Source organism: Oryctolagus cuniculus, chromosome 13, assembly GCF_051225735.1.
Source record: "Oryctolagus cuniculus isolate XC-2025 breed Fujian yellow rabbit chromosome 13, ASM5122573v1, whole genome shotgun sequence".
Taxonomy (NCBI): Eukaryota; Metazoa; Chordata; class Mammalia; order Lagomorpha; family Leporidae; genus Oryctolagus; species Oryctolagus cuniculus.
In genome coordinates this window covers 18,565,762-18,590,116 of record NC_142879.1, presented here as the reverse complement: position 1 = coordinate 18,590,116, position 24,355 = coordinate 18,565,762, and the positions used below count along the sequence as shown (strand labels likewise).

Sequence of the window (24,355 nt, the reverse complement as noted above, 5' to 3'; positions counted from 1 at the left end):
TGAAGTCTTAAAGGGGCCACACTTGAAGCATGAGCGCGGAGGAAGGTTGGCCCTTGGCAGAGACCTTGCCCACAGATGTTACTGGAGCCAGCAGCAGGTGCACTCGACTCTAGTCCTGGCCAAAGCAAGAACTGAGCCACTTGCAGCTACCCTAGGATATAGCGCCCCTGGGCACTTGGCTCCGTGGGGTCCTTGGGGGGCAGGGCAGTTAATCAGCCGTTGGTCCAGGACCAAAGATCAAGGAGAAATGGCCTCAGTGAGAGGGAAGCAGGAGCCACTGCCGGAGAACCGGGCTCTTAAGAGACTTCACAGAAGGGCCAGGCATTTGGCCTAGCAGTTAAGACTCTGCTTGGGACACCCATGTCTCATATTGGAGCGCCTGGGTTTGAGTCCTTGTACTCCCAATTCCAGTTCCCTGATAACTCACACCCTGGGGGGCAGCAGGTGGTGGCTCAAGTACTTGGGTCCCTGTCACCCACGTGGGAGACCTGGGTTGAATTCCTAGCTTTCTTTGGCCTGGCCCAGCGTCTGCTGTTGGAGGTATTTGGGGAGTGAACCATCAGATGGTAGCTCTGTCTGTCCACCTGTTTCAAAATTTTAAAAATCTAACAAAGGACAGTTCCTTCTCTCTAGAATGTACAGATATGATGGGAGGCCTTGATGCTTTTTCTGCCTGGTGCCTGGTTCTCCCCTACACCCCGAGCTGTGCCTGAGGGACTGCTCCAGGGAATAAATGTGTGGGATTTGTTACATCTGAAGAAGGTGAGACACAGGATCTTGGGGTCTGACAGACTCTTTATAAAGTGTTTGTTTTCATTTGAAAGGCAGGGAAAGCGTCCATCTGCTGGCTCACTCCCCAGATGTCTGTAACAGCTGTGGCTGAGCCAGGCTGAAGCCAGGAGCCAGGACCCCATCCAGGTCTCCCACATGGGTGGGAGACTCAACCCCTTGGGCCATCTTCTGCTGTCTCCCAGGGGCATTCGCAGGAAGCTGGATCAGCAGCAGAGACAGGACTTGAACCTGGGCACTCTGAAACAGGATGCTGGTGTCCCGAGGAGCGGTTTAACCCACTGAGCCACAGTGCCCACCCTGCTTCATGGAGATGTCTCACCAGGCTTCCTGTTCTCGGCTCCACCCTGCACCTCCGCCCTCGGAATGTCCCAGGGCTTGCAGTTCCTCAGCCTGCTCCAGCTTCTGTGCCGCCCGCCCCTTCCTGCAGGCACTTGGCCTTGTGTGCTAGTCCTCTCGCCGGCGACGAGGAACCAGCTGCTGGTTTTCTGTCTCCCGGTTTCCTTTAAGCTCGGTGGAATTGGGTGGGATCCAGGCACAGTGTGCCTCGAGAGCACAGGCAGCCCTTGCACAGAGGGAGGCTTCTGGGAGGACTGGCACTTGAACCAGATCCTGAAGATGGGCTGGGTGTGGGCAGGGTGTTGAAGGCAGAGGGCGGTGTGGAGAACATGAGCACCTTTGTTTGGGTGACCTTGAGCCGTTTGCAGCTGGAGAAAAAGGTGCAAAACTGGATCAATTGAACCATTCATGTTCATGGAACTGAAGAATTTGTCCCTGGATCTTTGTACTAAAAACATTCCAGAGCTCAGAGTGAAGACATCACAATACCTAACAGGAAACTGTTCTGAAATAGTCAGTGAAGGGAATGAAACCATTTCCAAGTCACCTGCACCTCACATCCGGCCAAAGGCAAGTCCAGGTTGTAGCAGCCCCTCCTGCCTGTGCACGCTGTGTTACGTTTGTCCCAGAGGGACTCGATGTTTGGGGTCTGCATGCCAAGCAGCTGGGTTGGGATTATAGCTGACCTTGGACATCCAGGAGATCGAGGTGTTACACGTGGCCCAGGGGTCGAGAGTGGGTGCACATTGTGAAACAGCAGCGAGCGACACTTGGGTGGAAAGATCATTCCATTCCAGCAACGGCCAGATCACTTACAGCTGGTGGATGGGTAGTATCTCCAATACCCAGAGCCCCGACTCCCCTCCCTGCAGTGTGGCTGCCCTGGAACTTGATTTTGTGGCTGCAAAAGGACTTGCTGATTTGCAAGTAATGACCTAGAGCACTAAGCCGAGCTGGACACAGTTCAAAGTAACACTTGCAGACTTCCAGGGAAAAATTCAGATGTCAAATCGATGGAAGAATTTGACTCACGGGGACAAATTACTGATCACACAACTGAATGACTTGGGTTTTAGATTTATTCAAATATTTATTAAGCACCTGCTCTGTGCCATTTATTCCTTTTTTTAAAAAAAATATTTTTTATTTATTTGAAAGGCAGAGGCAGAGAGAGAGAGGTCTTCCATCTGCTGGTTCACTCCCCACATGGCCACAACAGCTGGAACTGGGCCTATCCAAAGCCAGGAGCCTGGTGCTTCTTCCAGGTCTCCCACGTGGGTGCAGGGGCCCAAGCACTTCGGCCATCTTCCACTGCTTTCTCAGGCCATAGCAGAGAGCTGGATCAGAAGTGGAGTAGCTAGGACTCGAACCGGTGCCCATATGGGATGCTGGCACTGCAGATGGCAGCTTTACCCACTAAACCACCACGCCGGCCCTGCCATTTATTCTTCTAGATGCTAGGGAGCTGCTGGGAACAGAAGAGAGTGAACACTCTCCTCTATAGAATCTTCCAGAACTGTCCTTAAGACAGTTCTCAACTGTCAGCCCCTGCGGGGCCAACATCTGGAGACATGGGTGGGGTGGGCTGGCCCATGGAAACCAGTGCAACCAGTGCTGCCTTCAATGGCCCTGCAGGGCACAAACAGCCCCCCCTCCCAGAATGCGCCCTGACGTCATGCCCTGCAGTCAAGATACGCTCAGACTTGCTTGGGGCATGGCTGTTGCAGTGATCAAGATGCAAGATAAAGCCATGAGAGGGACTGGGAAGAGAGCCGCTCCTGCCTGGATGGCATGAGATGTCCTTCCTCCAGTGGTTCCCTCTGGGCTGGAGAGGGATCCAGACTAAGACCCTGTAGGGGCCCGGGGCTGCCCTAACGGGACCACAGACTGGTGGCTTCAACCACAGAAACGCGTGTCCTCGCCATTCTAGAGACGGGAAGCGCAAGATGGAGGTGTGGGAGGGCCTGGTGTCATCTGAGGTCTCTCCGTGCCTCTGGTCCTGCCTTCCCACAGTGTCTCTGTGCCGGTGTCCTGGTTTTCTCTGATAAGGGCATCCGTTGGGTTGGGGTGGGACCTGCGCCCATGACCTCATCTTAATCATCTCGGTGAAGGCCCTGTCTCCAAATGCGCTGTCTCTCAGGGGTCCAGGGAGCAAGGGCTTCAGTTTGGGGGTGGGGGAGGTGGGGATGCAGAACAGACCCGGATGACCTGGAGCCGCCCGGAGCACATCCGGATCCCCAGAGGCGCTGCTTTGGAGCCCACAGTCGGAAGTTGAGTCTGTGTCCAGGGGTGGCTAGCGCTGGCCGACAGGAGAGCACGTGGGGTCACCTGGGGAAGGTCAGGTAGAGGAGACACCTCGGCGTGCTGCTGGCAGAGGAGAGGAGCCCCAGGGGAAGGGGCTGTCCCCCGTCAGGCCTCATGTCACCAAATGCGGCTGCGCCAGGGGACGGGTGCCTGTCCAGATCTGTCTGTAGGTGGGAAGTTAAAACTCCCACCTTCTATTTTTTTCGGGTAGAATTCACCTTTATTCATTCCCTCCAGCGGTCAGAAAGGGGATCAGCGGCTCTTCAAGACTGCTCCCCTCTAGCAGAGTGGAAACAGCAGCCGAGGCCCCCGCCCCTGCCTAAGTGGCCGCTCCAGTGGCACTGCATGCCTCCCCAGCCATGCCCGAGCCCTGGCGGGGCCACTTCCAAGGGGCACTGGGCCTCTGGGCCGTGGAACCCACCACGAGAAGTCGAAGCCCAGAGGGCGCTAAGAGGAACAGGAAGCTCTGTGAACAAACCGCAGTGCGATGTGACATATGTCGACTGAGCACAGAAGCAGGTGGACAGTGCGGGGGATGACAGTGGCCAGGCAGGTCAGGAAGGAGCCAGGCAGGGGCCCGCCCACCGACTAGAACTAAACCTGTTCCTCCCTGGTGCAGGGACTTGGGTGCGAGGCAGAGTGTGGGCACACAGCTGAGAAGGGGCAGGCCGTGTGTGTGCATCGGCATCTCCTGACCAGAATGGAAGTGGGAAGAAAACACTCCTGTTGGGAGCCTTCAAGGGCAGGGCCGGAGGTTTTTGTTCTGTTTTTTTAAGAGACAAATTTTCCAGCTACTGGTTCACTTCCCAAATGACCACAATTGCTGGGGCTGGGCCAGGCCGAAGCCGAGAGCTCCATCCGGGTCTCCCACATTAGAGACCTAAACACTTGGGCCATCTTGCACTGCATTCCCAGGTGTGTTGGCAGGGAGGTGGATCTGAAACGAGCATCCTAATACGGGATGTCCGCATCACAAGCTGGCACTTAACCTGCTGACCACACCGGCCCCAGGACCCAAGTTCCACTGGGTTACGCCCACAGGGTGCTGTCCACCTGCTGCCTACGTGGGCAGGGAGCAAGGTGGAGCTGGTGTGTGGCAGAAAGCTTGAAGTTGGAGTCAGGAGTTATGGTCACAGAAGGGGCCGGTATGGCGTAGGGGGTAAAAGCCAGCAACTCATATGGGTGCTGGTTCGAGTCCCAGCTGCTCCACTTCCAATCCAGCTCCCTACTAATGTGCCTGGGAATGCAGCAGCAGAAATCCCAAGTGCTTGGGCCCCATGTACCCAATGTGGGAGACCCAGAAGAAGTTCCTGGCTCCTGGCTTCAGTCTGGCCCAGCCCTGGCTGTTGCAACCACTTGGAGAGTGAACTAATGGATGGAAGATCTTTCTCTCTTTCTAACTCTGCCTTTCAAATTAATAAAATAAATCTCTTAAGATGGGTGTTTAAGAAGGCAAGTTCAGGGGCTGGTGATCCACGGAGGCGACTCCAGCTCCTGGGCACCTTACCGCACAATGAACCTGGCACTCCCCTTGCTGCCCAGGGAGACAGGGAACAAAGTTAGAGACCAAACTGTGTGCAGATCCTGGGCCTCAGCCTCCCACTGAGACTGCCTCTGTGCCACTCCCTGTGCTCTCCAGCCTCCTTGAGAGCAGGTGTTGGGGTGCTGACGCTGGCCTTGAGCACCTGCTGGGGCAGGGTATGTGGAGGGGGTCCTCTCATTAGCAGAGGTCAGAGGAGGCCGGCAGTGAGCCAGTGCTTCCTTCACCTCTCCTCCCTTCTGGGAAGAAAGACCCACCTCCCCCACTGGGGCAGGGATGGAGCCTTGTCACTGAATTCTCTCCTGTGGATGCCTTGTCTCTAAGCCGGGGAGCCCTGGGCTAGACTCCCAGTTGGGCACACACCTGCGTCTCCATGGACAGAAACAGAATGCAGCCCTAAGAGGAACTGCAGGCTGAGGGTGGCTGGGGCCCAGGTCCTGGAGTCTGGGCAGGCTCCTCCCCTTGGGGGACTGTGACTTCCTCTTTGGGAGGGGCTGTCTTCAGCTGTCACAAAGGCCAGGGCTGTCCCGTGAGGGGTTTATGCAACAGGGCCCTCACTGCTGTGCCTAGAGCCCTGCAGGGGAGTGAGGTTCTGCGTGGAGCTCCTCTCCCTGGCCAGAAACAACAGAACTGGTGACAGCTCTGTGGCCAGCATCGCGGGTCTATACCCGGGCTTTGCCTGGCTCTGGTCTTGTTGCAGGGCCCTGGTTTCCTGCTCTATAAAATGAGAGGACACGGACTCCCACCCCAGGGCGGCCGTGAGGATTAAGTGTATGCCCCGTGCTGGGACCAGTTCTGGGACCCAGAGGTGTCCATTAGCGCTAGCCACTGTCAATGCTCGTGCCCGTTGTGTGTTCAAGCACTCCCTCCTCCATCGCTGGTCCCCTGTAATCAGCCTCAGTCCCCACTCGAAGCAATCAGTTCTTTGTGCCGCTCTGTAGCTCTGCATTTCCCCAAAATTAAGCTCTTTTGAAGACGCTCATTCTCAGTGGTTAATTATCCCAATTTCCCCCTCGCCAAGGCCTCTCAGGACTTGCAGCCCTCCTCCGACCCTCCGGGGCTCCAGCGCCCCGGAGCGCACACAATCGGCTCTGTGCGGCCCAGCCCTGGCCGCCAGCCCGCCCGCACAAAGCGCCCCTCAGTACCTCCCGGCCCCTCACCCGCACTCCCAGAAGCTTTGAGGTAGGTCAGAGGGTGGCATTCATTCTGTACAAGCACAACTTTGTCCTGTTGCCCAGCCACTTAGCCCGCAGTGGGACCCGGACATTTCATCTGCGAGGCGGGCCCTGGCTCTGGCTCTGGCTGCCCGCAGAAGGAAGCCAGCGTTACCCACGAAGGCTCGCAGTGTCGGCTTGTTGCCGTCAGCCCTAGCTACCTAAGGAAGGACCCCAACACCTCCGGGCACAGAACGGCCACTCTGCACTCCCTCAGGCTCCTGCAGCCTGTGTGTGCAGAGCTCACTGGCTGTGGCTCTATGGGGGTGGGGCCAGGGCACCCTGGAGGACCCTGGAGGGCCTCTGGGGCATGGCTGGGGGGGCCGGCACCCCCTCCCCCGCCTCAGGCTCCTCCTCCAGGGCTTTTCTGTCCAACACGACAGCCAGCATCCAGGGAGCTGGACGCTGTGGGGCCTCTGAGAGCCCGGCCCTGAGGCTCGGGGTGCTTGGGAGGTGTTCTGGGTTGGACGGTGTCCCCCTCAGATTCACGCATTGAAGTCCGAATCCGCAGTCCTTTAGAATGTGGCCCAGTTTGGAGATAAGCTTGTCGCGGATGTGAAGAGGAGGGTGCGGTGGGCATGGGGTGCCGACATTCCGTGCCTGAGTGCCTGGATTCGAGTCCTGGCTCCACTCCCAACTTCAACTTCCTGCTAACTCCTACCCTTGGGCATGTTGGAGGCCGACTGAGTTCTGGGCTCTGGCCTCAGACTGGCCCATCCCGGCTATTGTGGGCATTTGTGTCTGAGGCATGAACCGACACGTGAGAAGTCTCTCTCTCTCTCTCTCTCTCTCTCTCTCTCTCTGCACTTCAAATAATGAATTAAAAAATTAATTTCAGGGGATGGCATTGTGGCCGGTTCTAATCCGGCTGCCCCGCTTCTGATGTAGCTCCAGCTAATGCAGCTGGACAGGCAGCAGGTTTTGCCCCAAGTGTTTGGGCCCCCGCCACCCATGTGGGAGACCTAGATGGAGTTCTTGGCTCCTGGTTTGGTCCTGGCCCAGACCTGGCTGTTGCAGCCATTTGGGGAGTATCTCCCCCACCCTCTCACTGTTGTTCCATCCTTCAAATAAATACAAAAAAAACAAAAAAACCTGCAAGATGGGGCTGGCTCTGTGTTGTAGAGATTAAACCTCCACCTGTGACGCCGGCTTCCTATTTGGGTGCCAGTTCAAGACCCGGCTGCTCCACTTGCAATGCAACTCCCTGTTAATGCACCTGGATAGTAGCAGCAGTTGGTCCCAGCATTTGAGCCCCTGCACCCAAGTGGGACACCGGAAGAAGCTCCTGTCTCCTAACTTCCACCTGGCCTAGCCCCTGTCATTGTAGCCATTTGGACAATGGAACAGTGGATGGAAAATCTCTCTCTCTGTCTCTGTCTCTGTCTCTCTCTCTCTCTATATATATATGTATATATATATAAAACTCTGCCTTTCAAGTTAAAAAAAAAATACGTCTTAAAAAAAAAAAAAAGCCTGCAAGAATGGTGTGGCTCTGTTGGGAGGTGAGACCCTGAGTCACCGCAGGCTGTATTAATGCCCCCACCCCGGGATGAGTGTTTGAATCAGTGATCAGAGGCCACTTGGATGCTCACATCTCACATCAGAGAGCTGGTGTGAGTCCTGGCTACTCCACTCCCAACCCAGCCTTCCTGCAAATGTGCATGCGGGGAGGCAGCAGGGAGGGCTAGGTACGGGGTCTCTGCCACCCACATGGGTGACCTGGATGGAGCTCCCGGTTCCTGGCTGCAGCCTCGCTCCGCTCCTGCTGTTGAGGGCATTTAGGGAGGGAGCCAGCAGATGGAGGAACTTCTCGCTCTCGCTCTGCTCTCTCTTCCTTTCAAATAAAATGAAAATAAACTAAAAATGTTTATGTATGGTTACTCCAACAGCTATGGGAAGCCATTCAAAGACTTTAATCTGGGTCATGTCAGAACCCGACATGACATTTCTAGCGTTACGATTCTGAGTCTTGCTCAGTACACGCGTTCACCTTGTGTGATTGCCACAGCGGCCCTATGGAGAACATGGGGGTCCCAGTGGTCCATGGGCGGAGCCACATATCCAGGCCACACCCCTCATCCTGGCGTCTTCTCGTTGGGTGGATGCCACCCACAGCCAAGTGAACTGAGGGGGGTGGTGACAGCCGAGGGAGACCCAGGGAGCCTGGATTTCTGCCCTGCCTCCTAGCCCTCCTGCTGTGTCCAGTGCTCCTGAAAACGTCCAGCCTGAAGGGGAGGCTCATGCCCTGGAGCCTCGTGCTGGGAAAAGCCTGCCCATCCACACCCACACGGGGCAGGGCTGGTGACTGGAGAAGCCCTGCTTGCCCGGGCCTGCCGGAGGCTCCCAGGCAGAACGAGGCCCCGGGAGCCCGGGCCAGCGTGCACCTTGCCCCAGAGCCCCCGGTGGGGGCTGCAGCCTCAGACCTCTTTGCGGAGGGGGAGCAGTGGGCAGGAGGAATGCCTGCTTGATCAGCACTGAGGGCTGGGCCCCTGCACCTCCGCAGAGAGGGGAGAGCCAGGCTGGTGCCCTCTGACCTCCACTGGGATTTCTTTCCATTCGCATGCCAGTTCTGTGTGATGATAGGTGGATGCCTGTTTTACAGGCTGGGAAACCGGCTCAGGTAGCACGTTAAAACCCCTGAGCCAGCAAATCCAGCTGGGGTTAAAATCTGGGTTTGAGTGACACCGAAGCCTATGTACTTCCAGAGAAGCCTTTGTGTATTCCCAGAAGCTTCAGAGGCTTCCTGGAGGAGGTGACACCAGCACCCCCGCCCCCACCCTCCGCAGGTGCTCAGCACCCAGTAGGGAGTCAATACAGGTTTCAGATGAAGGAGGAACCTGGAAGAAAGCAGGTTGCTGGGGAGTGCGGGGGAGGGGAACAGAGACCTGACCCACATCAGCCTGTGGGTCCTCTGCTCCAGCTGTGACGAGCTGTCATGGCCTCTCCTCACCTGGCAGCCAGAGCCTGTCCCACCTGGCCATTGCCTCTCTCGGCAGGAACTGGCTACCAAAAGACACAACGGCATTCCTCCAACAGGCGATTAGCTGCTTTTTTAAAAAAAAGAAAAAAAATTTATTTATTTATTTATTTGAAAATCAGAGTTACACAGAGAGAAGGAGATGCAGAGAGAGAGAGAGAGAGAGAGGTCTTCCATTTGCTGCTTCACTCCCCAATTGGCTGCAACGGCCAGAGCTGTGTCCATCTGAAGCTAGGAGCCAGGAGCTTCTTTCGGGTCTCCCACATGGGTGCAGGGGCCCAAGGACTTGGGCCATCTTCCACTGCTTTCCCAGGCCATAGCAGAGAGCTGGATTGGAAGAGGAGCAGCCGAGACTCGAACTGATGCCCACATGGGATGCCGGCACTGCAGGCAATGGCTTTAGCTGCTTCGCCACAGCGCCAGACCCTATTCGCTGCTTTTGATAGAGGAAGGAGGTCAGTGCAGAAGCAGCCCCTGGAGCTGCCTGGCCCGAGAGGATTCCCCAGAGGCTACACAGGCCCCTACAGAGAGGACTTGCCGGTGGGGAGTGTTGCTCCCTACTTGTCTCTCCCCCATCCCAGCCCACTATTCAGCTTGACCGCAGCCAAGTTGCTGGTCATGGAGACGAAAGGACACCCACGCCCCACACTTCAGCCTGAGACACCTGTTTCTCCCCTGGGCCACAGGAAGCCACATTCTGGGAGGGCTGGGTCTGGGGACAGGTGTTGGGGCGACTCGGATTCCTGGGGCTGGGCGTCCGGTCAGAGGTGGCAGCACAGGGACCACAGTCAGAAAGGGCTGGGTGCTGCTGGCAGAGGGTGGGGACGTCAGGGAGTTTTCTCAGAAGCCACCTCCCCGTAGCTGGCAGCAGCCGTGTAGTGCGCTGGGCCCTCGGCTGCACAAGGTAAGTAGGTGCCAAGCCTCAGGCAGGATCCAGGCTGTAGCCATCTGAGAACCCGTGTGGACTCCAGGGGCTTCCAGAAGTGAAACTAGATGACAAAGTCCCATGAGCGTGATGAATCGGAGAGACACACAAAGCAAGGGATCATTCGCTCATTCAGCAACACCCACTGAGCTTGAGCGATGGAGTCAGAGGTGAAACAGGAGCTCACCCCCCAGAAAGCTCAGAGGAAGGGGCAGGAGAGGCGGCGGTACAGGAAGGGGGATGGGCTCCAGGGAGGCACCGAGGGGGGGTCTCAGTCCCAGCACCTGGATGGGAGCAGCACAATTCTTCCTCCATTTCTCCATTGGATGAGCCTCATGGTGGCCAATATTTGTTCAGTTCGAAGTACCAAGCAGTGTTCTAACCCCAGTGCACAATGCTGGCCTCAAGTCACAGTTTCAACCTCTTTTTTTTTTTTTTTTTTTGACAGGCAGAGTGGACAGTGAGAGAGAGAGAGAGAGAAAGGTCTTCCTTTGCCTTTGGTTCACCCTCCAATGGCCGCCGCGGCCAGCACACCGCGCTGATCCGATGGCAGGAGCCAGGTGCTTCTCCTGGTCTCCCAAGGGGTGCAGGGCCCAAGCGCTTGGGCCATCCTCCACTGCACTCCCGGGCCACAGAAGAGAGCTGGACTGGAAGAGGGGCAACCGGGACAGAATCCGGCACCCCGACCGGGACTAGAACCCGGTGTGCTGGTGCCGCAAGGCAGAGGATTAGCCTAGTGAGCCGCGGCGCCAACCTCAACCTCTTTTTTATAAACGGCCCCCCTACTTTTAACCCTCCCCAAATCTTTCCATAGCAAGACTTGATAACATCACTCCTCGAGCAAAACTCCCAATTCCTTTCATTTTCTGAGGCCCACTTGCCAGGTAGGACCCCTTTGCTGCTGGCTGCGGGCACCTGGCCTGCCCAGGCATCCCACTTCACTTACAGCCCCTGCACCCAAGGGAAGGAGGCCTGAGCCACTGTGGGGGTTACAGGGAGACCCCTACAAGCTCAATCCCTAAAGAAACAGAGAGGATGTAGGGAGAGCCAGGGATGACGCACCTGGTAAGCGGCAGGCGCTGAGACGGGCACCGTGTGTTTGTCTTGTTTAACTCCAGTTGGCTTCCCCATCTTGACACCTTTTGATCTGGGGTCCAGACGACACCCACAGTGACACCATGTGAGTCCTTGGGTCTCCTCCTAGAAATTGCTCAGTGATTTTTTAAATATTGAGGTCTCAGGGGCCGGCACTGTGGTGCAGTGGGTTAAAGCCCTGGCCTGCAATGCTGGCATCCCATATGGGAGCCGGTTCTAGTCCTGGCTGTTCCTCTTCCAATCCAGCTCTCTGCTATGGTCTGGGAAAGCAGTGGAGGATGGCCCAAGTCCTTGGGCCCCTGCACCCACGTGGAAGACCTGGAAGAAGCTCCTGGCTCCTGGCTTCGGCCATTGTAGTCATTTAGGAAGTGTACTAGCAGATGGAAGACCTCTCTCTCTCTGGCTCTACCTCTCTCTATAACTGTAAATAAATCTTAAAAATAAATAGATAAATAAAAATATTGAGGTCTTATGCTACTACAATTTGTGGATGGATTTGAATGACTTCATTAAAGATTTATTTGCAAGGCAGAGAGAGAGAGTGAGAGATCTTTCATCAACTAGCTCATTCCCAGATGACTGCAACAGCTGGGGCTGGGCCAGGCCAAAACCAGAAGCCAGGGACTCCATCCAGGTCTTCCACACGGGTGACAGAGGGCCAAGCACTTGGGAAGTCTTCTTCTGCCTTCCTGGGTACATTAGCAGGAAGCTGGATCAGAGGCAGAGGAGCTGGCACTGAAACCATGCTCTAATATGGAACGCTGGTGTCCGGGCAGTGGCTCACCCGACACCACGACACCGGTCCCTGGGCAATGATTCCCTATAGTCATCAGAATAGTCCAAATCTTTTAACTTGCTTCTAAAGTCTTTTTTTTTTTTCCTTAGGATGTATTTATTTATTTGAAAGTCAGAGTTACACAGAGAGAGAAGAGGCAGAGAGAGAGAGAGAGAGAGAGAAAGAGGGAGAGAGAGGTCTTCCATCCACTGGTTCACTCCCCAATTGGCTGCAACGGCTGGAGCTGCACCAATCCGAAGCCAGGAGCCAGGAGCTTCCTTGGGGTCTCCCACATGGGTGCAGGGGTCCCCCACATGGGTGCAGGGGTCCAAGGACTTGGGCCAGCTTCCACTGCTTTCCCAGGTCATGGCAGAGAGCTGGATCAGAAGTGAAGCAGCCGGGACTTGAACCAGCGCTCATATGGGATGCCAGCACTGTAGGCGATGGCTTTACCTGCTACACCACAGTGCCGGCTCCAACTTCTGAAGTCTTTTTAAACATTTTTAAAATAATGGCTTTATTAAGATATAATTCATATACCATAAAACTTTTTCCTTTTTTTCCCCTAAAAGGGTTATTATTTATCTTGAAAGTCAAAGCAACAGAGAGAGAGAGAGAGAGAGAGAGAGAGATCTTCCATCAGCTGGTTCACTCCCCAGATGGCAGCAATGGCCATGGCTGGGTGAAGCTGAAACCAGGAGCTTTAGCCTGATCTCCCACATTGGTGATAGGGGTCCAAACACGGGCCGCCTTCTGCTTCTTTTCCCAGGCCATTAGCAGGAAGCTGGATCAGAAGTGGGGCAGCTGGGACAGGAACTGGGTCCCATGTAGGATGCTGGCATTGCAGGTGGCTGTTTTGTCCACTAAACCACACACTAGCCCCCAGACTCATTCTTCATAAAGTATATGATGCAGTGGTTTCATATGGTAGCAGAGGTGTACAGCCACCACCATAACCAATCCACAATATTCGCATCACCCCAAGAAGCCCCAGACCTATCAGCAGTCACTCCTCATTGTCACCTTCCTCAGCCCGTGGCCACAAATCCACTCAGGTCCCATGGATCTGTGCATTCTAGACATTTCATGGAAGCGGATCATGCAATGTGTGGCGACCACACACTCACTGGGTAAGATTGGTTTCCTGGGGCCGGCACTGCGGTGTAGTAGGTTAATCCTCCACCTGCAGCACCGGCATCCCATATGGGTGCCAGTTCTAGTCCCAGCTGCTCTTCTTCTGATCCACAGTAGAAGATGGCCTGAGTCCTTGGACCCCTGCACCCATGTGGGAGACCTGGAAGAAGCTCCTGGCTCCCAGCTTCGGATTGCTCCAGCCGTTGCGGCCATTTGGGGAGTAAACCAACAGACAGAAGACCGACCTTTCTCTCTGTCTCTCCCTCTTACTGACTGTAACTCTACCTTTCAAACAAATAAATAAAATCTTTAAAAAAAGAAATCGGTTTCCTCCATGGCTCACGTGTGCTTTAGCATGTATCCCTGTTTCATCCGTTTTTATTGTTGAATCAAAGTGCATGCAGTGATGCGCCACTCCCACTCCCATGACTGTGACGCTGCCATGAACATCTGTGCACAACATAAGCATCTGTGTGGGCGCGGTTTTCATTTCCTCAGGAGGCGCTCAGGGGATGAAACGCTTGATCACGGGTAACTCTGCCTGCCACAGTGGGGACCCACTGAACAGCCTTCCAGAGCTGCTGCACGGTGTCACAGCCCACCAGCAACACAGGAGCCACTTCCACATCCACGCCAACACCTCCTCCCTTTTTGTTAATCGCTGTCATCCTGATAGGTGTGAAGTAGTATTTCACTGTGTTTATTTATTTATCTATTTGAGAGGCAGAGCTACAGATAGAGGGAGACAGAAAGGTCGTCCGTCCAATGGTTCACTCTCTAAATAGCCAAAACAGCTGGAGCTGCACCGATCCAAAGCCAGGAGCCAGGAGCTTCTTCTGGGTCTCCCACATAGGTGCAGGGGTCCAAGCACTTGGGCCATCTTCTACTGCTTTCCCAGGCCATAGCAGAGAGCTGGATCGGAAGAGGAGCAGCCTGGACCAGAACCCGCACCCATTTGGGACAGCAAGGCACAGCAAGGCAGAGGCTTAGCCCACTACACCACAATGGGGGGGGGGGGGCTCCTTGTGGTTTTGATTTGCATTTCCCAAAGAGCCAATGATGATGCAAGCACAATGTCTTGGTGTGTTGATTGATTATGGTTTTAATCCTTATGTTTAGACCTATACTGCATTTTGTGTTACTTATTTTGTGTGCAGTGAGGTAGGGATCCAACTCCATTCTACTGCACGTGGATTTCCAGCTATTTCAACACCAGTTGTGACATTGGCTGGGCTTTCAGTGGGCTTATGGGAGAACAAAAATGGCTTCAACTAGTGATTTCAAGCTGCGCTGCTACACAGAGCACAAGGCAAGTTTGGGCATGCGTTTCTGGAGTTAGAGTTTAGGCCAGACAAAAAGCTTAGATGTGACAACAGCCATTACCAAAATGATGTCATGATGAGAAAACGCTCTTGGGTACAATGGAAGAACTGAAGAGAATCACTGATGACGGTGAAATTATAAAAGATAGCAACGCTTCGCAGCCTCCCTGGCAGGCTTGGCCACTGGAAGAGTGACCTTGTAAGTGGAGATGAACACACTTCTCTTACCACATCAGAAGAGGTTCTCTTAGTCACAGACATTTCTCAAAGGATCTGAAGGCCTTGGAGTACCTCACTATTTGGTACAGGATCTGAAATATTCAGTTGCCAGCCTCACTGGATTATACTTCAAGACTGAACCTATTAAAAGCATGTATTTTGAAGCTATGTACTTAATTGAGGGAAAATTATCTGTAATTTACAATATTGGGATTTAAAAAAATTTTGTTTACTTGAAAGGCAGAGGTACAGAGAGGCAGAGGCGGAGACAGCAAGATCTTCCATCCGCTGGTTCACTCCCCAAGTGGTCACAATGGCTAGATAGAGCTGGACCGATCTGAAGCCAGAAGCCTGGAGCCTGGAGCTTCTTCTGGGTCTCCCACATGGGTACAGGGACCCAAGCACTTGGGCCATCTTCTACTGCTTTCCCAGGCACATTAGCGGGGAGCTGGATCAGACGTAGAGCTGCTGGGACTTGAACCAGAGCCCATATGGGATGTGGATGTCAGGAAAATGGCCACAGTCTTATCTATGGCGCGATCTACACCCCGATTTACATCCTAGGCTCCAGCCCCCACCGACATTGCTGGAAACCAGGTGGCCACATGGCCCAACCACTGTGTGTCAAGCTCCACCCCCATCCTAATGGGATTCTCTGCTCCTGCTTCCCTGCCCGCCCGCCCTCCGGCAAAGTTTCGAAAGGACTTGTTCTTGAACATGTGGCTCTCTAGCCTCCTCTTCTCCTCTCTCACTCTCCTTTCCCCTCTTCACCCCTTCCCTCCAGCCTGCTGGGTTTTCCCCAATAAACCCTTTCCCTTACTCCAGTGTTTGGTGTGTTTTGTGACGGCTTATGAGAATGAAACTAAGTTTTTTGCATGTAAATTGAAAATAAGAAAATACACGAGGAGCCAGTGTGATGGTGCAGTAGGTAAAGCTGCCGCCTGTGACTCCAACGTCCCGTATGAGTGCCAGATCGAGTCCCGGCTGCTCCACTTCTGATCCAGCTCCCTGCTAATGCGCCTGGGGAAGGAGACCCAGACAGACAGAACTCTGGGTTCTGGCCATTGTGGCCACTTGGAGAGTGAACCAGTGGATGGAAAACTGATCTCTCTCTCCCCCTCTCCTTCTGTCCCTCTGCCTTTCAAATAAATAAATAAATCTTCCAAAAAAGAAAAGGAAATACATGAACAAGCTTAATAGTTAGTCTCACTTGAGTCCAAGTGAATTAGCTGGATAGTCCCACAAACATTCAGTCTGTAATAAAAACCATCTGTTGCTGAAATTCTGCTCCAATAAAGCACATTAAACCTGGAAAATTAAAAAAAAAAAGACTATTCTTTCCCCTTTGAATGATCTATGGCCCATTTTTCTTTTTTAAGATTATATAATTAGGTATTTGATCCCATATGTGCTACCCACATTGCAAGCTGCAGCCATTTGGGGAGAGAACCAGCAAATGGAAGATCTGTGTGTGTGTGTGTCTTCCTCTCACTGTCACTACCTTTCAAATACATCTTTATTAAAAAAAAAAAAGAGGAAGAAGATGGAGGAGGAAGAGGAGGAGGTGGTGGAGGAGGAGAAGCAGGAGGACTAGATGATTGGCCCTCTGGGTTTTACCTTCTTTTTTTCATTTACAAATGGGAAAGAGTTTCTGTATTGTTGTGGATACAGGAGCCAGTGGGGGAGCTAAGGAGTGAATTCCTGACAGTGAATGGAGCTTCAGTTACAAACTATTTATGCTCAGGTTTGCTGGTGAGGGAAGGAGAGAATTAGCCAACACTAGGAAATAGCTTAAAAGTGCGGGCCTGAAGTCATTTTCTTGCTATGAGGCCACCTGTTTTCCTGAACTTGAGACAGACTCCTAAAGACTCGCCCTTTCTCAGCTTCTGTGGGTCTCAATGTCATGGATGCCCCACGATTCCTCCACTCACCCTCCTATAACCCACATTACACTCCACCCCACCTCTGCCTACGTTGGAGCGCACGCACACACACTCACACACCACGCACTCCATATTTTGGGCTGATTCAGCATCCCAGGAATCTAAAGGTCCTAGGAGTCACCAAGTCCTTCCTTGTTTGGGTAGAAAGCGAAGGCACAAGTCTCCCGATATCCTGGTGGCCGGAGAATCTACTTTCTCTCTGCCTGCCCCCGATGCCCTTGGGTCTCCCCTGTGCCACTCACATAGGCCAGAATGATGGACCCAAGGTTTTAATTGCTCATAGGCTTACTGATCTGTCATCGCCTTGTCAGCGTATTTACATTTGGGGCTTCTCCTCCCAGAGGTAGATATGCCTGATCATGAGACCCCCCTTCTGGCTGCTTTTTGCCACCAGCCTCACACAGCTCACGTGGTACCCCATACTTTTCATAAATATCTTCTGGTCCATCTGCCCCTCCAGGAGGTGGCCCAGCAGGATGAAGGTGGTGCAGTGCTGAGGCGTCCCCTGGGGGCTGTAACCCAGCTCCACCTGCCCCTTCTCCAGGGCGTTCGCTCCGTCCACGATGGAGCCCGTCAGCACCTGCACCCTGCTCAGGTTCATGGGATGGTTCAAAATCACGGTCAGGTGGTTCTCGATGCTAACGTTGTAGGTCCAGAAGAAGGACTCGTCCAGAGTGTAGGCCTCCCAGGGGAAGTGGACGCTGAACACGTTCATGTTCGTGTAGACGGACGCGGGTGGGTTGTCAGGGCTGCCAGGGCTCTGCCTGTGACCTGGTCTGTCCTTGTCCTCAGAGATGGGGTAGGACATCCTGTGGTAGAAGAGGAACGGCTGGCAGAGGATCGGGCTCTCCTGGGTGAGGAGGGTGCGGAAGTGGGCGATCATCCTGGCCAGGGGCTTCTCCTTGTGGAAGAGCAGGAGGAAGTGGGCCACGAGCGGGAGGTCCCTGCTGTGGAAGAGCTTCCCCAGGAAGCCCATGTTGGAAAACTCCAGCAGCGCCCAGGGATGCCCCTTCATGGCGGCCACCTTGGACCGAATGTGGGTGATGAAGTTGGGCGCGCAGAAGATGTTGTCCTCCAGCAACAGGAAGTAATCTGAGAGGTTCCTGGCGAAGCTCATGAGGAAGGCGTGGTCTATGTTCTGCTTGGAGTACACTTTCCCGCCGTGGGCCTGGTCCTGCTCGTCCACTGCGGGGTAGGTGTCGGCCGGGGCGTGGATCACCAGCAGCTGCCCTGCCAAGATCTGCGGGCTGAAGAGTCTGGAGAGGTGGGCCATGGTTTCGCTGAGCCAGGCGAGGTCGGAGTCGGCCAGGTGCACCAGCACCGTGAGGCGTTTGCGCTCGGCTTTGGAGGACGATCGGAACAGGGAGAAGAGCGTGTACAGGAGGCCCTTCTGGTCCTGCTGCGACGCTGCGGTCAGCCCCACCGTCAGCCATGCTAGGGGGCGGGAAAGGGAGACGGCTGTCAGTGCTCCCTGGTGGTGCGGGCTATGAAGGGCAGTGGAGGGCGGGATGCGGTGTGGGACCCTCTCTGTACCCCTCTCCTGTCTCTCCCCTACCCCCACCCCCACTCTGTTCTTTCCTTAGGCAGAGAGGATGTGTGCATCCTAGCTACCTCTAGTGTGGTCCTTAGCAAGGTCAAGGTCAGCCTTACCTACAAGCTGCTGAGAAATGCAGACTCCGCCCCTCCCTGGAATTTAATTGCTCAGAATCTGCATTTGAACAGCAGCGGGGTGTTCAAGTGCGCTGCACAGGAGGGTGTGGGCCCTCTGAGTCTTGGAGCTGTGAACTTTCAAGGGCACACGCTCTAAGTGCCCAGGAACTGTAGCTATTACTATGGTTGTTGCAATTCTTTCTGTTTTTCTCCAGCTCTTCTTCCCCCAGCTCTCCTGTGAAGAACGTGTATTTGGAAAGGGACTGCTCTTGGGAGTCAGGAGCCTGAGGTTCTGGTCCCAGCTTAGCCACTTAGTGATCGTGAGCAAGCCTTTCTCGGTTTTTTTGGTTTTTTTTTTTTTTTCTCGTTTTTTTTTTTTTTTTTTTTTTTTTTTTTGTTCTTGTGAGCAAGCCTTTCACCCCAGAGTTTACAAACCCGAGGGAGCTGGCCTGTGTGATCCTGAGACTCCGTCTAAGACAATGCTTTCTCTCTCTATTTTTAAGATTTGTTTAAGAAATAAAGAAATGTATCTAAGAAAGGTAAAACAGGGGCCGGCACTATGGTGTAGTGGGTAAAGCCGCTGCCTGCAGTGCCGGCATCCCATATGGGCACCAGGTCGAGTCCCGGCTGCTCCACTTCCGATCCAGCTCTTTGCCATGGCCTGGGAAAGTAGTGGAAGATGGCCCAAGTCCTTGGGCCCCTGCACCCACATGGAAGAAGCTCCTGGCTTCAGAGTGGCACAGCTAATTGAGGAGTGAACCAACGGATGGAAGACCTCTCTCTCTCTCTGCCTCTCCTTCTCTCTGTATAACTCTGACTTTGAAATAAATAAATAAAATAAATATATCTATAAAAAAAAGAAAGGTAAAACAGACAGAGAGTGAGAGAGATTCTACCCACTGGTTCACTGGTTCCTTCTCCAGCTCCAACTACCGGGGCTGGGCCAGGCCGGAACCTGGAGCCAGGAACTCCATCCAGGTCCCAGGTGGGTGCAGGGGCCCAAGCAGCCATCCTTTGCTGTTTTCCCAGGCACATTAGCAGGGAGCATCACGGGAAGTGGAGCTGCCAGGACTTGAACCTGCACCCACAGGGGATGAAGGCTGTGCCCCAGGCAATGTTTTCTAGTCAGAAGTCCCATCTTCTCTAACAGCTTCACTGCAGCTTTCCCCTCTACCCCGCCCCACCCCCGGCCCAGGCTGCACTTACTTACGGAACTCGCCCTCCGCCCCCTCCCGCCCGCGGGGCTCACTCTTTCGTCTGCGCTGCATCTTCTCTGTGTATTTCAGGGAGATCGTCTCCCAGTCCTCCAGCGGTTTCTGGCTCTTGCTGCTGCCATAACCACCTCCCTGGGATACGGACAAGGAAAACATGTCTCCTTTCCTAACAGGAGCGGGTCTTGTCCCCCGGTGGCTTCCCGATGCTTTTCTAGGGAACTAGGGGCGGAGCGGGGCCCTGGGTCTGCAGTGAGCCCTGCTGCTCTCAGGATGCCTGGCCATTGTCCCGAGGGTGCAGGCCCGAGCAGGGGAGCAGGGCCGGCTCTTCCCCTTGCCTTAACAAAAACGAGCAATAAAAGCAGCTCCGTTGTGGACTAATGGGTTCCCTTTGGAGCTTCCTGCTCTCAGATGGGAAGGTTCCAGAAGGAAGGAAGCCCAGGTGCTGGTCCTCACAAGCCCCCTCCCCACCCCCGCACAACCCCAATTCCCAAACAAGAGTAAGGGCTGCTACTTGGCCTTCGACAAGCATGGCTATTTGGTCATCTTCAATTTCCCTGGGGAATTCCACAGTGATGCAGAGCCACAGGAATGTGATGCCTGCCCAGGTTATGATGCAGTGCTTGATGGGATGCCGCATCAGGGCGCCTCGGGGTATGGTTCCTAGAGCAAGAAGGCCCCATAAGCTGAGGGAGGACTCCACTCTGGCAGTTTCCCTCTGTCCTCTGCCCACCCATCCCAGCCATCCACCCGCCTCGTCATCACTACCACTGTTTTCCGCCACGCCCTTTAATTAGATCTAGCAAACTGGGAATTCAGCTCACTACCTTAGACAATCAACCACCTCCAGGTCCCCCTACTCAAAGTGATGGAGGCCAGCTGGGCGCTTTAGTGACGTGGCCAGTTTATCTGAGAAAACAGGTGGTCATTGCGCCCCTCGCCCCTTTTCTAAACAAAAGTCAAACTGTTTATTAGAGCAGGTGAACTTGAGTGCTGTCCCAATCTGGTGCCTTTCTGTTTAAAATAAAACATACCCTTTATTTCAACCGTCAATCTTTCTGCACAGAGCTTAATGGGAAATGATGCTGCTAACTGGGAGCAGAAAGGAACCCTTGGGTGAGTGTGGGTTCCTGGAACTCAGGCTGTCTCCCTCTGTTGGTGCGCCTTCCAGTGAGAACCTGTTTCTCTGTTGCTGCTGGGTTAGCACGGGAGAGGCTTTAGTCTGGTGGCCGCCTCCTGCAAGTTCAGTACACAAAACAAAGCAAAGGGCAGTCAGTGCTTTCCGGGCTCCTGGGGCCATGCTCTCCGGTAATCCTGTAATCCCCCTCCCTCCCCCACCCTGTGCTCAGGGGAGGTGCCCCGTTTAGTACTTTAGTAGAGATTAATGTATATCTCCTGCTTTGCCAGTTAGCTTTATGAGAAGAATGAAGAAAGTACTACTTGGGGTTTACACTGTTGTATAGTGGATAAAGCTACCACTGCATCCCATACGGGTGCCAGTTCGAGTTCCGGCTGCTCCACTTCCGATCCAGCTCTCTGCTATGGCCTGGGAAAGCAGAAGAAGATGGCCCAAGTCCTTGGGCCCCTGCACCCATGTGGGAGACCTGGAAGAAACTCTTGGCTCCTGGCTTTGGATGGGTCCAGTTCCGGCCGTTGTGGCCACCTGGGGAGTGAACCAATATATGGAAGACTTCTCTCTCTCTGCCTCTCTGTAACCCTGCCTTTCAAATAAATAAATCACTCTTTAAAAAAGAAAAAAAGTAATCCTTACTTATATATGTGGAGGTGAGGCTTTACACATCAAGCTTCTCTTACCTGGTCTCTTAAGTGGAGACCCCCAGTCCCATAGATGGTTCTTCACGTGAGGAAACGGGCCGCTCCAGACTGTCTCTGGGCTTGGTAGATGCCTTGAAGAGGTAAGAGGGATGGGCAGAGAATGGCCAGACACAGCACACTGAGGTCTCCCCAGGTTGCTGCCCTTGACCTAAGCCCCTCTGTGATGTTACTCCTGTGTCCTGCCCACCTACTGCCCTCTCAACAGAGGTGCACAGGGACAGGACTGACAGGCAACCTGTGCATGCCTCCTAACTGGGAGTGATTCCTTAGCCTTCTTCCTAAAGCCCAATGCTGCTACCGTGTTTCCGTATTTATGCATTTGAGGGGTGGGGAGCACTCTTCCAGCCACAGGTTCATTTCTCAAATGCCCACAACAGCCAGAGCTGGGCCAGGCTGAAGCCAGGAGCCAGGACCTGCATCTGGGTCTCCTACCTGAGTGGCAGGAACTCAAGTACTTGAGCCATCGTCTGCTGCCTCCCAGGTGTGCTAGCAGGAAGAGGAAGCTGGATCAGAAGTGGAGGGGAGGTGGGACTCCATCCCCGGCACTCCGATATGGAATGCAGGCACCCCAAGTGGTGGGTTTACCCATTGTGCCATAATGTCAACTCCCGGTGTGGCCTTTTCTCTTATTTTGAGAGGTTCATCTTCCCTTACTCCTACCCCCCCCCCATTTTAATTTTTGGATTCTCAAGCAGGTGCACCTTTCTGTATTTTACCATCTGATTCCAACTTCCCTGGAGGACTTAAGAGGAAGACAGAGTGGGAGAGGAGACAACTAATACTGAAAAGCCTGACATGCCCCAGGTTCCTCGTCAGCATCGCACACAAAGTGCCTCCTGCCACCATGTGCTCTGGGCATGGGCTCTGGGCTGTGCTGGGAGTCAGGGTTCTCTAAGCCTCCTGAGGACACGGACCAGACCCAAAGGGTAGGGAAGGGGCAGGCGCTTACCTCCATCTCCAGCGTTTCTCTTTGGGGGCCTCCACTCATGCTCTCTTGGCAACCATTGTTTTCCTAAAGGGAGCAAGCCCTTTCACACTGCTATGTGGAGCCACCGCTGGGCAGGTGGAGAAGAGAGGTGGCCCTTGCAGAATGAAGTCTGATCACAAGCAGTTTCTATTGTCTGTCTGTTTTTTTTTTTATTCTGATTAAATATTTAAACACTGAGGGAGCTTACCTAGAAACCTAAACAGTTGGAACCGGCTGCCATCCTGGTAGGAGCAGTGACAGCCCCCAGGGGACTTCACCCATTCACTCTGGAGAGTCGGGTCTCCTCAGACTTGCGGGCTGTCTGCTGGCACTCGTTCTTATATTCAGCACCTGTTTGGCACAGGGCACTAAAAAGAGGGGGCACCTCTTCAATCCTGGGTTGAAGAGCTGTGGCCTTAAGTAGGAAAACCAGCAGAAGTGGGCAGACAAGTGAATAATAAGGAGTAGAAGTCAAATGAGGAGGTAAGGGATGTGGATTCCTTACGTGATGTGGTTCTGGGGACTTACAAGGATCAGAGAGAAGAAGAGAAGTGGCTGAAACAGACAGATATGAGGAGGGGACACTCACTGGACATGCAGACTTGAAAAAGTTCATGGAAAAGGGAATTGAAGATTGATGCAACAAAAAATTTAAGGTTTAATTATTATTTATTTGAAAGCCAGAGCAAAAGAGGGGAGGGGGAGAGGGAGAAGGAGAAGGATCTTCCATCTGTGGGCCACAATAGCCAAGGCTGGGCCAGGCCAAAGGCAGGAGCCAGGAATGCCTTCTGGGTCTCCCACCTGGGTGGCAGGGGCCCAAGGACTTGAGCTTTGATCCCTTGTCTTCCCAGGTGGACTAGCAGGGAGCTGGGTTGGAAGCTGAGTAGAGCTGGGACTCAAACCAGCACTCTGATATGGGATGCTGATACCACAAGCAGTAGCCTAACCTGCTGCACCACAGCTCTGGCCTCCATGGCGGGGCGGGGGACCTAGGTCCCTGCATGGTTTGCTCCTCGTATTAATCAGGGTGCCCCAGGCAAGAGGGCGAGTGTATGACTGGAAAGGCGATCCTGGCACCTGTCTGTGATCTCCCCCGAGTGCTGAGCCAACTTTCTGACCGAAGCCTGCTCCCAGGTCTCACCAGCAGCTGCCCTCATGCTGCCCACATGGACACACACAGGTGCACACAGACACACGGACTGTCTCAGAGTCCAGAGGCTGCAAGTCCAGGATCAAGGTGTCTGAGCGTTGCTTTCCTTCGGGGGGCCCCCAAATGCCCTTCTTCCCGTATCGAAACGTAATCTCCCTCTTTCTATGTGTGTCTTCTTCCTGGAAGCTGCACAGAGAGCAGCAAAAACTAAACTCAAGGTGCTGTCTTTTTTCACAATCCACGATAGGTTTCAAAAAGCAACTCACTGGGTCTCAACAAGTGCATCTCTGTATACAGCTAAGTCCTGTATAATACAAGTTGTGTAACCGAAGTACTGGAGAGCAGAGTCTGCGTGTGGAGCCCTGTGTATGGCCTTCGGGGGAGGGAACAGAGGGGGGCTGCTGGTAGGGTCTGCATCCTCATTCCTTAGTGTTAGAGGGGTCAGCTTGGTGTGGGCGAAGCTCAAACGCGGGCAGACACTAGGAGCACCATTCTAGTCCTAGCTCTGCTGTTAGCAGAGACACACAGGGACCGTGCCCTCTAGTCCATGTCCACTGGTTCACTCCCCAAATGCCTGCAACAGCCACGGCTGGGCCAGGCTGAAGCTAGGAGCTGGGAACCCAACCCACATCTCCCAAGTGGGTGGCAGGGACCCAGCTACTTGAACCATTCTTGCTGTCTCTCAGGGTGCGTATTAGCAGGAAGCTGGAATGGAAGTGCAGCTAAGCCTTGAACCCAGACTCTGAAATGAGACAGGGCTGTCCCAACTACTGTGCCAAATGCCCTTGACTAATTAACCCAAGTCTCAGCTTCTCCATCCGAAAAATGGTGACAGTAGCACCTACTGTACAGGGTGCATGGGGTTCACAGACTGAATTCCTCATGCCCGGTGGTCCTGTCTTATTCACAGTAGTATGCTGTTCCTACTTGTTCACATATGGCCCCTTCCCACCAGGGAAGAGAAA

At 53.9% G+C, this 24,355-nt stretch overlaps 1 protein-coding gene and 1 pseudogene across 1 annotated transcript; one reads left to right on the top strand and one right to left on the bottom strand.

Annotated features, from left to right (window-relative positions):
- The first annotated feature begins 14,257 nt into the window (after nt 1-14,257).
- On the top strand, nt 14,258-14,851 carry LOC100341195 (protein mago nashi homolog pseudogene; annotated as a pseudogene).
- Nucleotides 14,852-16,276: 1,425 nt separating this feature from the next.
- LOC100341451 (alpha-1,3-mannosyl-glycoprotein 4-beta-N-acetylglucosaminyltransferase-like protein MGAT4E) lies at nt 16,277-19,861 on the bottom strand. Its single transcript, XM_051821111.3, has 2 exons — nt 19,476-19,861; nt 16,277-18,010 (listed from the first exon to the last, which is right to left on the bottom strand). Exons 1-2 carry the CDS (start codon nt 19,594-19,596, stop codon nt 16,893-16,895), a joined length of 1,239 nt encoding a protein of 412 aa, XP_051677071.2. The 5' UTR covers nt 19,597-19,861; the 3' UTR covers nt 16,277-16,892.
- Nucleotides 19,862-24,355: the final 4,494 nt, after the last annotated feature.